At 40.2% G+C, this 15517-nt stretch overlaps 1 protein-coding gene across 3 annotated transcripts in view; it reads left to right on the top strand.

Annotated features, from left to right (window-relative positions):
- Kiaa0319l (KIAA0319 like) overlaps positions 1-15517 on the top strand; it is a 103862-nt gene that overhangs the window by 60768 nt on the left and 27577 nt on the right. For all 3 annotated transcript variants that reach the window (XM_013153878.3, XM_003471422.5, XM_013153879.2), the window contains 3 exons: positions 6544-6787; positions 8962-9063; positions 13110-13207. In XM_013153878.3, the coding sequence (XP_013009332.1) occupies positions 6544-6787; positions 8962-9063; positions 13110-13207 (444 nt within the window). The remainder of the gene's footprint in view (positions 1-6543; positions 6788-8961; positions 9064-13109; positions 13208-15517) is intronic.

Here is a 15517-nt window from a genome sequence, read left to right as displayed (position 1 = left end):
AGCTGAAGTAAAGAGACAACTTGGTGCTTACTCTGCATGCCTGTGTGTGGTGGTCTGAGCATCTGTTTAGAGGATAGCAGTGTGCGTTACAGTAACCATGGTTGATTTCCTACTGCCTTGTTTTTGAAATCCAATATCGTTTCCATTGTTTTGTTTCATTTTAGTGTATTGTTTTATTCTCTTTAAAATAAAAAAATGCTTTCAGATAGAAGAATAAATCTACTCTCTATTATTTATTCCATCTTGACTGGAAGCAGAAGTCTACCATGCTTTCTCCCTCTTTACAAACCACTATGACATTTACCCACAAAACTAATTCTTCAAGACTTTTCTGAGCCTCAGTTCTAGGAAGCCTTCTCTTATATTCACTTCTCCAGAATGGGCTCAAATGTTCCCCTAAATGTACAATACCCTAACCTCTATCACTGTATTTTCATTCTAAGAACATCATGTCAGCTTTCTGTCACCATGACAGAATACCTGAGGTAAACAATTTAAAAAGAGGCAAAAATTATTTTGGCCTACAGCTTCAGAGGTTTCAGTACATGGTCACTGGGCCTCAAAGCTTGTGGTGCTGTAGGACAGCATATTAGGGAGCACGTGGTGGCATAAAGTTACTCACCTCCTGCCAGCCGGGAAGCTAGGAAGCAAAGATAGAGGAAGGGTCTGGGACAGACCGTAACCTCAAGGCACACCCCAAAGGCCTATTTCTGTCAACTAGGTCCTGCCTCCCAAGTTTCGTCACTGTCCAATAATAGCCCATTAAATTATGGATTCAAACTAGGAGTGGTGGTGCAGGCTTATAATTTCAGCACTCTGGGAGGCTAAGGCAGGAGGATCACAATTTGAAGCCTACCTTGGGAACTTAGTGACTTAGACACCGAGTTCCATCCTCACTTCCCCCCTCCCAAAAGTATGTGTACTTCAGTGGAATCATCTTAATGAAGTTAGAGCCTTCATGGTCCAATCACGTCCCAACGACCCACTTCTGACCACTGACTAAGCCTTCAGTGCATGAGATTTTGGGGGGCATTTAAGATCCAAACCATAACACAGTACTTATTACCCGAATTCATTACTTTTAAATATATCCTTGATTTTTGTCTACTTGCCTCTTTAGTTACTATTCTAATGTACTTTTGTGCTTTTTATGAATATGGGGGACAGTCTATATTTGCTTTTTCTCCATTCACTTCTGTTTAATCTTGAGCCCATGGAATTTGGTTCCTACCAAAGCTACTCTTCCTGGCATCACTAGTAACTTCACAATTGCTACTTGCATTGTGTTCTTTTAAGTTTTTATTTGACGGGGTCTCTCTGCATTGGTTCTTATTAATTGCAGTTATACACTGTTTCTTGTTGTAACACATTTTCCTGGTTCTTTTCTTACTTTCTGATCCATAAATTCTTTGTCAGTTTTGTAGACCATTTCATCTACTGACATCCTAAACCTTGGTATTTTCAGATACTCTGTTTAGGAACTTCTGTTTGCTTATATGCTTTTTAAATTTTTTGCTTGTTTGTTTGTCCTTTGTGCCTGTAGCAGCTATCCTTGGGAACTTGAATCCAAGTCTGAGCTCTATTGGAATTTCCCAAAGGCACTCTAGATTCAGTATGTCTAAGACATAACTGGCCTATTATTTCCTTAAGGTTGCTTTTCTGTAGTCTGTCTTCATTTTTGATGCTACTATAACTAGTCCCTCACTCAGGGTAGAATCATAGGTGTCATCTTAGACTCTTTTCCCCAAATCTCAGATCTATTTCAGCTTTATAAACATTAGACCCTAGTACTTTAACACATATCTCACAGGAGGAATTTCCAGTAATGATGGTAGAATGAAGTAGTCTCCTGAATCTTTCTACAGTTAATAATCTATTTTTTAAAAAGTTTCTAAAGGAAATGGTAAGACTCCAGAGCAGATGAAAGCTAAAGCAAAGTTTTATTTTAAAAAAATGGCAACTGGAAATGATAAGTGTTATGTATTTGCAGCTTTAAAAGTTTTTGCCTGGGGGTATTCCATAATGTCCACAGCAGAGGAGATGGCCATGGAAAGCCTTACTTTCTTATGGTGACCAGGAACAGAGCTCACAGTATACAAAATACCTGAAAATTTAACAGGAGGACCTTTTGAATGAGAAAATCACAAAAGAGGGTGAATTCCACAGCTGTCTATAAACTAGGGTCCCTAGTTTAACCTGTAAACTGCATCTGCCTGGGGAAAAAGCAGGCGGAGACGAGAGTGCCACCAGAAGAACTTGTGAGTTTACTGCTTTTTAAACTGACTCTGTTTCCCAGCCACAAGGAATCAGATGGCAGAAACGTGAAGTCTGGTGGTGGAGATGTCTGGGGATATAATGAAAGACTGAAAAGTTAGGAATTTCTACAACCAACAAAAGCACAGTGAGAACAGCCCCTAAATCTGAGTATAACCTCTGGCTAAATTCTTGTCCTGTTATCAGCTACACAGGCAGAAAAAGCAGCTGTAAAAATTACATAGAGCGATATCAGTTGTTGAACACTGCAGAAGAGGTGAGGTCTACAGTTTAAGTCCAGATAAGTTACTTGCCTATTGGAATGGGGTGGGGTAGGGGTACGCTAAGGGGGAAAGGCAGTTCCAAAGAAAACAGTAAAATCCAGAGCTACATGTTCTAGACAGAAAGTCCAGCAAAGTTAAAAAAAAAAAAAAAAGAGTAACATGTACTCTGCGGGGAAAGACAGGCAACAAAAACCAACTCAAAGTTGAGTCAAGATATCTTGGCTACTAATTCCAACATCTGAGTCAACTTGGAGTTGGTCTCTATTGACTGCCTTTCCTCTGAATATATTTCACTCTTACCTACTCATATTTATCTCTTATGTCTCTCAGAAAGAGAGAGAGAGAGAGAGACAGACAGACAGACAGAGACAGGGAGACAGAGACAGAGAGACAGGGAGACAGAAACAGAGAGGCACACACAGAGAAAGACAAAAAGAGAAATAAATGGTTTTAATAAGGTGTATAAGCAACCTCTCTCAAATCACCAACTACTAAATTGTACAGACGTAGGAAGCCAAGCTAAAACAAAAACAAGAATAACAAGACTGGGTCTTTCCTAATGAAGTCCTTTGTTCAATTTGTAGGAGCAGATGTATGCATAAATAAATAGATAAATTGGAAATAAAAGAGAAAAACTGAGCCAAGATATCTGTAGCAGCATACTGTAGGGAAGTCAGATACTACTTTTGAAGTATAGGTAGGTTACCAAAAATAATCAGCAGCCCATTAGAATAATAAAACAGAATCCAGAGTTTCTATGTTATATTACTTAAGATGTATACTTTCCAACCAAGTATTATGAGACTTCAAAAAAAAAAAAAATCAGGAAAGTGTGACCCATAGTCACAGGGAAAAATTGGTTAATAGAAATGGATCCTGAGTGGGTTCAGCCATTAGATTTAATAAAACATCAAGATACTGTTAGAAATATGCTTTAAAACTTGACTGGGTGGTGACACATACCTTTAATGCCAGCACTTGGAGGCTGAGAAAACATGCTTATGAGTTATAATCAGTCTGGGGAGCTAAATGAGAGAGAGACTTCATTTCAAGAAAAGAAAAAAATTAGAAAATACTGGGGGGCCAGGAATATAGCTCAGCAGTAGGCACAGCTTGTGCTTGGGAAGCGCAAAGAGGTTGTAAGTTTGATCCTAGAAAGAAAGAAAGAAAGAAAGAAAGAGGAAGGAAGGAAGAAAGAAAAAAAAGAAAGAAAGAAAAAAGTGAAGGCCCTTTCTTCTGCATGCCCAGCATGGGCAGTGTGCCACCACCAAAAGGCCACATCCTACAGGCGGCCAGTGTGGGCAGAGAGAACCAGCAGATCCTCTTTACCCTCAGAAGGCTTCTTCCTGCAGGCAGCCAGCAGGAGCAGGGACACACAGCCAGGTGAGCCCTGTGCGTCCGTAGGCCACCATTGGAGGCCCTTGGCTCCCTCAGGCAGCCATCATCCACTAGCAGAATGAGACAGATACACCCTTGTGTGTCTGCCACCATCATAGGAATCCCAGTGTAGACACACAGGCTGAGAGAAGCAGCCTCACCTCCATGTACCCCTGATCATCAGTGAAGCCCCAGTGTAGCTGCATACGTCTGGAGAAACCCACTCCACACCCTGCTACCTCCCTGTACATCTAGAATTAGAGGAACCTGGGTGCTTTTCCCATCCTCCTATACTGCTTAGTGGCAGCCAGCATGACAAGTACCTGGGACCCTGCAACCAGCTTGTTGGGAGGAACCCAGGAGAATGTCAAGATAAAGGAGCAAAAGGCAAACTCAGACTTCTAGCCCACACACAGTGAGTCTGGGAGATACAGTCATGGAAGAAAATGGAAGTCACACACCTGAAATCTCTGAGAGAATAGCGACTGAAGTACGGAAACAGCTTCATGAGATTATAAAAGCAGTCAAATCAGAAATAATGTCTCAGGTAAAAGAAGAAATCACAAACATAATGAAAGAATTGTTCTGCAGGTCTAAAGAAGACATAGACAATAAAGAGGAACATAGGAAAATCATGGAAACCTTGAATGAATGTAGAAAAAAATTACAGTGCATGAAATAGAGTCAAAGAGAAATACAGGAAATTAAAAATTCAATTGAAAGCTGGCAAAACCTCTTGAGAGACTGAAGATAGCCTTTCAAACCTTGAAGACAGGACTGCAGCTAGTGATCGTGAAAGGAAAGACCTCTTAAAAATAACACAGAACCAGGAAATAACAACTCAATGGTTATAAAATGATGCAAAGAAGCATAATTTAAGAGTGATAGGTATGAATGAAGAAGCAGGGGTCAACACAAATGAAATTAAAAGGAAATTCACAGAAGCAATAGAAGAAAACTTCCCAAACATGGGAAATGGATCTGGCATGCAGATAAGTGAGGCATATAGAACTCCAACTGGCCATAACCAAAGTAAATCTACACCCAGACATATAATAATCAAGATCCCAGAAATTCAGCACAAGAACAGAATATTAAAAGCTGTTAGAGAAAAGAGACAGATCACCTATAAAGGAAAATCAATCAGAATCACAACAAATTTGTCAACACAAACTATCAAGTCAAGAAGAGTTTGGAAGGGGCTGGGGATTTAGTTCAGCGGCACAAGTGTCTGCCTTGCAAGCAGGCAGTCGTGAGTTCAATCCCCGGTACCAATGAAAAGGAAAAAGACAAAAAAAAAGAAGAATCACGGAGGCAGGAGGATGATCACAAATTCAAGGCTAACCGGAACTATATAGTGAGACATCTAAAAACAAAAGTACGTATATGATTTCTCTTATATGAAATTTAAGAAAAGCCAAACTAATCTTACTGTGACAGAAAACAAATCAGTGAATGCCTAAGCCTTGAGATCAAGGTAAGAATTTACAGAGAGTGGTATGAGAGAACTTTTGGGGCCAAAATACATCCTCTCTCTTAATTGTAGTTGTGTGGGTATATGCATTTGTCAAAAGATTGGCTTTATCTTCTTGAAATGTATGCAGTTGATTTTATGTGAATTATGTTTCCACTATGTTGATTTTTAAGACTCCGACTATTACCCTTATCTAGCCACTCGCCATTTCTCATTTGGATGAGAGAAAGTGGTATGCCTGCTGTCACTTAGCTTCTTCAAACCCACCCTTTTACGGTGGGACCTGTAAAATGGAAAGGTGATTTTGTCACTTCCTTACCCATCAACTTCAGTTGCTCACCAGCTTGGTTCCTTAAAGTGACCTGCGGCGCCTTCTGCCTGACTTTGGCTTTCTTTCCAGGTCATCTTCCTTTATCACTGCCTCTCCCCCTCTCAGTTTCCAGCAAACACATGACAATTTCCTGTCTTCAGCCTCTCACCTCACCCTGTGTGTGTGTGTGTGTGTGTGTGTGTTTGTAATAACATTTTGTCCTTTAAAACTCAGCTTAGCACTCTTGTTGTTCAGGAAGCCTTTTTCTTTTTTTTTAAATCCATCCTTAACCACACCAACCAAAGAACCTCTCAAATTGTTTCTTTAGTGCATCATGACTTTCATGGGTATATTTACCACTTTGATTTACTATATTTTGACCTCTCTTTCCCCTACATGTGAGCAAAATGACTAATTTCATTTATATTTTGGATCCACAAGGTCTGTTCCACAATAGGGGCTCAATAAGTATTTATAGAATGATTTAATATAAGTGTTCACACAAGAAGCTAAAAGTGTACAGATAATGTGATTATGACTACTTTGTTTTAATTGAAATTCTGTAGAGGAAAAAAAAACCAGCTTTATATCTTTTTTTTTTTTTTCACTTCTGGGCACCAAACCCAGGGCCTGCAGCATACTAGGCAAGTGCCCTACTACCACTGAGCTAAACTCCCTGCCCTTATCTGAACATTTAATACTAGTTGTTTTCAACTGGCGAGATGAAGTTCTTTTAATGTTTTTGTCATTTTTTGAGAAATTATCTAATGTGCTCTTGGTTCATGAAACATATACTGAGAAACTGTAACTTTTGCCTATTCAAATTAATTTTTGCATTTCATTAGGTCCACATGGAAGTTAAAAGTTCCAGTCCCTTAACCACAAACCTGACTGCAGAGAGTCCTGGTTGGCCAAAGAATGTTTCAGTGCAACCTGAAACATCAGAAGATCTCGATACTGCACTCAGCTCTCAGCAAGGAAAGAACCCTGGGAAAACCCAAACTGCTGCTGTCCCTCTTCCAATGGCTACCAGTTATGCTACACCTGCACCCCAAGCCTCTTTCCAGAGCACCCCAGCATTGCCACCAGGTGACCCTTTGCTCCTGTCCTTGGAGATAAAATGGGAAAGTAGAACATTTGATGAGTGTCCTCTTTAGAGAAAAGAACAGAGGGATGGATGGCTTGAATCCTGTACATCACAGTGCCTTTGTAATCACAGGGCTCGGGGCTCTAAATCTCTTTCTCAGCAGGTCCCCAGCCTGTGGAATTTTATGAGGCTCATTTTCTCAGAGTCAGGTTCCACTGTGGCTTCAAGGCATGAAGTTCAATTAAGTAATGCTCAAGGATCCAAGCAGAGGCTGCTAGCAAGAAAGAGTGGGATCACTGTATCTGTTTTAGGTCAGCTTATTTGTCTCTCTGATTTTTAAGAGCATCTTCATTTTTAAAGCAACTCATGGGCACATTTACATATAGAGAGTTGCTTTAGTAGGTCTTTGCTTCATAAGTGCTGTTCTAAGGAATAAGGAAATGATTAATCAGTGATTATTGTTAATCTTGAAAAAATCAAGAGGGTAAGGCAAAGCCTGTAAGAACAAATTTTTCTCAGTTTTTAATTTCGCAAGATCTCCTCGTGTGGTAATATAAAATAAACTTTTATGGTTTCAGTCCTGACACACCAAAATAATTTTTGTGTTCAGGCCATATGCCTATACTTTTCAGTGTAATCATGAAGGGTTTGGGTTGTTCTGTATTGACTATTTTTTGGTCCATGGTACTTTTTGTGAGTATAATGGTTTCCTTTATTCTTTTTCTGAAAGTCACTTCAGAGAGCTCTTATTCCATCTCCTGGGGCATGTGGAGGCTGCAGCTTCCATAAAGGATGGTTTCATGTTTCTCTTGGTGCACTGTTCCCAAAAAGAAGCAGATGAATCTCAAATTTCATATTTATCTAGGAAGTCCTCTTACCTCCCAGTCTTAAATATGAGCCACCCAGCTTGTGGTTTGCTTTAAGCCCTCTTAGTGTTGAGGTTTTATACAAATGAACAGTCGCTATCAGGGAAGAAATGAGATTCCTATAACCAGGGTTCTCAGTGGTCTGTGAATATTTTAAGTTACATCCTGGGGGGTGGATGGAAGCCACTGATACCCAGGCTCCAGAGTAGACCCTGGCTTCATGGAGCACGAGGGAAAATTCATGTAACTAGAGTGAGAATTGGGTTAGTAAAGCGATAACGATGTGATTAGATGATGGTGGTTTTCTAATGCCAAGTTAGGCGCTTTGCTTAAGCATGATGTAGGATTGGGGGTCTTCAATAGGAGACGTACGTGGTGGGTGAGTATTTTAGAAGGACTAATAGTGGAAACTGTTTTAGGAAACAGAATAGACTGAAGTGGGGAGAGACCTAGTAGAAGGGAGATTAAGATTCTTGGAATAAGCCAACTATGGTCCAGGTGCATGGCTGTTATCCCTGCACTCGAGAGACTGAGGTGGCAGGATTGCTGAGTGTGATGCTAATCTGGATTACAAAGTGAGGCCCTGTCTCAAACAAACAAACAAAATTCTTGGAATAATCTAATTGTGAACAATAAATCAAGGGTTGTAGCAGTTGTAATGGAAAGAAAGGCAGGTTCTCTGACATTTGCATTTCTTATTTATGTATCTTAATAAAAAGATACTTAACAAAACAGTCAGGTGTTGTAATGTATGCCTGTAATCTCAGCACTTGGGAGGCTGAGGCAGGAGGATTGCCACAAATTCAAGGTGAATCTGAACTACATAGTGAGACTTTACCTCAACTCCCCCACTACTCCCAAAAAGTTATTTATCAGAATAAAGATGACCCTTAAGACAGAATTTGAACTCGGAAAGTAATATATGAAGAGGACTTAGGAAAATATCCTAGTTAAAATACAATGGAGAAAAAGTCAGAAGGAAAGGAAGAAAAGTAGAATATGGGGTGATAACCAAGAGCTATTTACCTAAGGCGGAAGTGTCAGCAGGAGTAGAGGCCACCACAGTGATGAGGGAGGATCCAGTCACATTTAGATTTACTAAGGAACAGCTCATGATGACCTTGAGAAACCCTTTTCAATGGGAAAGTGAAGGCAGAGTCAAGCTTTGGGTGACCAGAGAGTAAAATATAATTCAAAAAGGAAGGCATTAGCTGAATATCATTCAGGAGAAGAGTTCAGGCACAAAGCAGGAGAGACATGGTGCAGTCCGGATGCATTTCTTATTACTCGTATATGTGCTTTGTTTCCAGTGGTAAAAGAATTGGTGGTGTCTGCTGGAAAGAGTGTCCAGATAACCCTGCCTAAGAATGAAGTTCAGTTAAATGCGTATGTTCTCCAAGAACCAGAGCAAGGTAAAAAAAAAAAAAAAAAAATCCCTTTACATTTGGATAACATTTTAATTTCCAGTGATATTCCCACCACACACAGCTCACTCTTTACAACAGTCCAGTGAGGTATGGGATATGAAACAGCATGAGGGCATGTGAGTATCTGTGTAACACCAGAGGCAGTGTAATGTAGAGTTTGGGATCGTGGGTCTTTCGTCAAGCCTGTGTGCAAATCCCAGCCACTGGTTGAATGACTTTAAGCAAATGACTTCTTTGAGTTTCTATTTCTTAGAAAATACTAGAGTAACAGTTCCCACTTCACTAGCTTAGTTTAAGGGACAAATGAGATATTATATAAATCACCTAGTTCAGTAACTACCATACAGCTGATGCTTATCAATTGTAGGTCTTATATATTAGGTTGTATTATACCCACTTTAAGAACACGAAACTGAGGATTAGTTTAATCTCTTACCTGGGCATTGTGGCACACACCTATAAACCCAGCTACTCAGGAGACTGAGGTAAGAGAATCATGATTTCAAGGCTGACTTACAGAGTTTGACTCAAAATTTAAAAGGCTAGGAACATAACTCAGTGTTAACTGTACTTTCCCAGCATGCACAAGGCTCTGGGTTCAATCAAAAATGATAGCGAAAAACCCTGATAGATTAACCTGTTCGTTTTAGCCAAGCAACTAGTAAATAGCAAATGTAGAATTTGGAGAGATTATTCTGCAATGGATTTGTCATTTAAAAAATAAACTCAGCTGAGTGTGGTTACTCATGACTGTAATCCCAGCACTTAGGAGGCTGAGGTAGGAGGACTGCCTCAAGTTTGAGGCCAGTTTGGGCTACATAGTAAGTTCAAGGACAGCCTGAACTATATCATGAGATCTTGCCTAAAAAAAAAAAACAAAAAAAACTCACTTTTGTGTTACATAAAATTCCAATTTATAAAGTATGATTTAGTAGATAATTAATTCACTATTTAAGAAAACCTTTGTAAAGTGACCACCCTTTCACCTTTGAAGTATTATGTTAATATACCAAAGTCTGACTTACAAGCATATTCTCTCTTTTTTTTTTTTTTTGTCTTTTTCTTTTTTATCGGTACTGGGGATCGAACTCACAACTGCCTGCTTGCAAGGCAGGCGCTGATACCGCTGAACAAGCATATTCTCTTAGGAACCCCTGTGATATGGTGAAGTATTGGAAAGTGTTCTGATTGAGTCTATATTGCTGCCACTAAAAAGTAGTCAATCAAGGTCCAGGTGTGGTGGCATATGCCTGTAAACCAGGCACTTGGGAGGCTGAGGCAGAAGGATTGCTGTGAGTTCGAGGTCACCTTGGGCTCCAAGGCAAATTCAAGGCTGGCATGAATTGCCTAGTGAAACCCTGTTTAAAAAAAGACAAAAAAAATTAGTCAATCAAAATGTTCCTCCATATTCAGGACACGTCCTTTTCAAAATTGTATTCTTTATTTTTGGGCCTACCACCAAATAGTATATTTATGCAAAAATACTTCCCTAGAATACAAATACCTCCTATATTGTGTTCTTCTCTCAGATTGAGAGATTTTTATCACTTATTGCAGCTTCCTTTGGAGAAGCTCTTTGCTTCCTCCTTTGGGTGGCAAGTTAATCTAAGTGGGTTTGGAGGCCTTTGAGGGTAGAGGAGTGGAAAAGCACTGCACCGAGCTGTGATTACCTGTACTTTTTTGGAAAGATACACTGCTCTACAGCATTTTTTTCTTACCTGTACCTGAGAACTCTTCTCTGAGTTACTGTCGTCTTGTAGGGCAGTATTACAAAGCATTAGTTCAGAAGCAGATTCTTCTCAGCTCCCCTTCTCCAGGCTGTTCAGTCTTAATCAGACTAGGAAGGTGGATGATCTCAGGCTTTCTGAGGTTGGGGACACTGAGGCAGAGCCAACTGTATGTGTTCTCCAATCCCTTCCTGCCCTATGGCGGTGTGTTAGGGTCCATGTAGGGCTCAGAAGTCTGGTTTCAGAACCACTGCCCTAAAGCATTGTAGTCAGCCTTCTGCCTAATATACTTTAGTCAGTCTTTCCTATCTTTATTTTATTTTGAAGGTAGTAAAATACAACAGAACAAGAGAGAACAAAGCCAATCAAGACAATGCAGTGAAACTGGTACAGAACTTAGAGCAGGATACCGGGATAACAGTAATAGGTACCAGAGTATATCTCGTTATCTTCACAATAGTTGTCCATTCAATTAGCTATAGCAAAATCAAACCCAAAGCAGAACATTATAAAACCAACCAAAAGAGAATATTGAGTAGAGCAAAACAATTAATCAGAACAAAACAAAATAGTGAAAACAGTATTTGCCTTCAAACAGAAGATAGAAGGAAATCTCCCATATTTGCTATATTGCATATAGTCAACCTCCCAAGAGATGCTCAGCCTTCTGCCCCCAGCTGCTAATGGGCGTGAGGGCCAGGATGGGATGTTTGTTCTCAGCCCATGTGCTGGTAGGGTCGTGGAGATGCTGACTGGTTCTCTTCCTGGCTCATGCCGGCGGTGCTTAGCAGACAGGGAGGTGAGTTGCTTTCTTGCTCAGCCACTGAAGTTCCACCATGGGCGGATCTAGATTTCTTTTTGTAAGGCATAATTCATCTTCTGAGCTTTTGTGTCCTAGGAGCAGCTTTTTATTTTTTTAAATTTTGTGTTGATAGCCTTAGATAGTATAAAACAGTTAGTTCCCCAAATTAATATGTGTCTGTTTTCTGTGTGGAAAAACTTCCCAAGTACAGCTGGAATAAGTATCTCTTAGTGTGAGATCTGCCTCTGCTGCCTCTTTGCTGCCTGTGGCTCATGTGTATGCATGAGTGGCCAGGGCTGATGATTGACCAGAACAGTGCTAGTTTGGTGGAGGGAGGAAGTCTTGAGTCTCAGGCTCATAAAATAAAACTTGGGCCTGAAGCCAATGGGGAAGTTTGCCTACCTGGGCCACCTGGGTATGAGGTTGGCTGGAAGTACCAGGCGGTGACAGTCACCCTGGAGAAGAGGAAGAAGCAGCAGACATGAGGCTACGGAAACGGGCTGAAAAGAAAGTGGAGAAGAAAATCTGGCAAGTTCAGAGATCCTCAAGACCTACACACTCCTGGTCTGAGCCCAACAAAGACAACTGTTTCTGCCTCAGAAACAAAAAAACAAAAAACTTGGTCCTCAGATGAAGGATATCTTGGAATTAGGTTCTGCACGCCAACTTTAACATATGAATGCATACCAAAAAAAATTTTAAAAATGACCGCACCTTGCTGAGCATTTGAGGTCCTTTTTCTCTTTTATGTAATAATTTAAACGAAACCTACCAAATTCTGCCATTTCTCAGACAGGAATTTTCTTTAAAAAAAAAATTAAGACCGCTTATACTGGGGAGGAATTCTACTCTTGTGCTTCTCACTGATATCATCGGAGCTGCAAATGAGGACCATTTACTGCTTCATTTGGTCTTAATTAATTTCAGTGGGGCCTGTTTTAAATGGGCCATACCCTACCATCTTCTGCAGTGTGTTATTTAGCTCAGCAGGAATGAAGTAGCTCTTTTAACTCACCAGGATGTGATGACCTCAGTGAGAGGAGCATTGTTAGCACTCTGTAAAAAAGCTATTTTTGAACCGTGTTATTTAGAAGTCATTGCTATTCTTTGTTGTGAAGAAGTTTTATAAGAAAGTGGCCTTTGTTCCTGATGAGTTCATCTGTAGTGGTTGATAGGGCATATATTTTCAGTGAGGTGCTATAGCATGAGCAGTCTGGTGTTTTCTGTAGGGAGGATTGGTCTGAGGGTGAGTAGGGGTCTGGAGTGAACCAGCTGACAGAGAAAGGGGACGGTCCTAAGTAGCTGAGTCAGCAGAACCTATCCTTTCATTCAGCAGATGGTTTGGATTCCCTGTAAGTTTTGGGGTACAATCTTAAAAACAAAGACCTTGTCAAGATTTATAAAAGATTCGTTATTGGCAGGCTTTAGAAAAGATTTGTTATTGGCAGCCTTTTTGTGTGTGGGTGTGTGTTTTCATGATTTTTGTAACTGCCCTTCTATAGGAGAAACCTACACCTACGACTGGCAGCTGATTACTCATCCTAAAGACTACAGTGGAGAAATGGAAGGGCAGCATTCACAGATCCTGAAACTATCTAAGGTGAATTTGCTTCCTTTCAATTGCTGGGCTTAGAGAGTTGACTGTTTTCTAAAATGAATAATATACAATTTTCTGTTCACACTTAAGTTGTGAACAATTTTCCAGAAGTGACTCCTCCAAAAGTCTGACTGGCTGACATCCAGTGTTTGTTAGTGTATGATTCTCAAATTTTCATTTATGGCGAGAAGACTGTACCAGCATGGTAGTGATAGCTGAAAATACACACTAAACAGATTTGAAGGGTAGCATAAGGATTTTAGAATTTGGGAGATAAACTAGGTTATTTGTGGCCACATGACTGTGTATGTTGGCTCAGTCCCTTTGGGACTCAGTGTAGTTATTAAGAACCATAAAAATGTTCATATTCTTCGGCCCAGCAATCACATTGATTTATTCATTCAGTTGCTATTCATTGTACAGTGGTTATGTTGCTGCCATTTGGAATTAACCAGTGAACTAATCATCTTAATGTTCAAGGACACTAGGGTCTAGGCGACACTGACAAGAAGCAGGTAATTACAGCACTTGGCATACTAGGTCAGTACATGGGGTCATTGGAGGTGTGGAGAGTTAGAGCAGATTTCTTAGAGTTTGCCTGCTTGGGTTATAAAAGGTGACTTCCCAAGATGAGGCAGAGGGAGAGTAGCCCAGAGCAGAAGCAACTGTGTGTCTACTGGGCCAAGAACTAGAGAGAAAATTTAGGAAAAGGAATGCTGTATGTGCCTCAACCTGCCTGGACCTCTGCTGGGATAAGAGTAGCAGTGTAAGTGAGTTGGAGAGGTCAGGTGTCAGATAGGGGGACTCTTGTATGCCACATAAAGGACTTGGAATTTTATACAGGGGAAATAGAAAATCTTTGAAAGGTTCTAGGCAGGGGAAAGAGTTCAGATTTTTAGTTTAGAAAGAGAACCTTGTACATAGATTGGAGAAAGTAAAACTCAAAACAGAAAGACCAATGAGGAATATATAGAAAAATTTAGGTGGGAAGTGATATTATCCTGAGTAAAAAAGCTAACTCAAAAAAATTAAAATAAAAAATCACCTGTTGAGCTTATACCATGTACCAGACATGGTAGTAATTGTTTTGCTCAGTTGTTTGTTTTTATTTTCATAACATTCTCAAGGTACAGGTATTAATATCTGTTTACAAATGACAAAACTAAAAGTTGAACAAAGGAAATAGTTTGGTCAAAGTTCACAGTGCTAGTAAATGGTAGGCTTAAGCCATGGTGGCATAGGCCTGTAATCCCCAGGTACTCAAGAGGCTGAGATACAAGGATCACAAATTCAAGACCAGCTTGGGCAACTTAGTGAGACTGTCTCAAAATAATAATAAAAAGGGCTAGGGATAGCTCAGTGGTAGAGCACTCGCCTAGCATGCATGAGGCCTTGGATTCAATCCCAGCACTTACAAAAGTACTAGAACTTTCTACCTCTAGCCCATGCTTTAATAACTGCTATGGTGAGTGGTCAGAAAATAAGATGATAGCAGTGTGGGTGAAAATGAGTGAGTAGGTTTGAGAAATAGTTTGGGAGTTAACTCAATAAAATGTGATGATCAAGTAATTGGGTTGGGCTGGGAAGAGAAGTTTAGGGTAATTCTAGCTTTTTGGCTTAGACATCTACGTGGATATGCACTGAAGGGAGGTGCATAGAAAGAGTAGCGGGTTTGAGGATCTGGGGCAGAGTAAGTTTGAGGTCCTGTTGAGACAAGTTGGTCCTGTTAGATGCTGGGAAAAGGGGCAAGAGACCAGGAGACAAGTTTAGGATAAAGAGATAAATGTGCACATCAGCCTCAGGGAGTAATTGAAGCCATGGTCATAGGTAAGCTCAATTAGGGAAGCTGTATGGAGTGAAGAAATGAGCAGGCTGCGGTTGGAGCCACAGGGCATGTTGTTTATGTAAGGGGTGGGAGGAACCAAAAGGAAATGAGGTTGGGTAGAGAAGGAAAGCCCCCGAGAGCAAGCACGCTAAGGACAAAGCAGCTAGCACTCCTCCATGTAATCAGTCAGTAGGTAAATGAATCAGTCAGAAGATAAATGAATGGAAGGAAGGAAAGTAGGAAAGAAGGAAGGAAGAGAAAAACAGGAAAAAGAGAGACAGAAACAAATCATTTTCTCCAAAGATGTTCATTATAGGATTAATCATAGTGGTAGAAATTAGGAAACAACCCCAAAATTAGGAAAATGTAGAAAACTTAATTATTACATATGGTATTCTGTAGTCATTAAAATAATATCAAAAAGACTGTATCATAATGGGAAAGAGGCTTGTGCTATTGAACAGAAAAAATAACAATAAAAATTTCAA

The sequence above is a fragment of the Cavia porcellus genome, unplaced genomic scaffold (genome assembly GCF_034190915.1).
Source record: "Cavia porcellus strain 051 isolate PalLab524CR breed Dunkin Hartley unplaced genomic scaffold, mCavPor4.1 scaffold_25, whole genome shotgun sequence".
Lineage (NCBI taxonomy): Eukaryota > Metazoa > Chordata > Mammalia > Rodentia > Caviidae > Cavia > Cavia porcellus.
The sequence above is the reverse complement of the archived record's forward strand: the minus strand, read 5'-3'. Positions and strand labels throughout refer to the sequence as shown.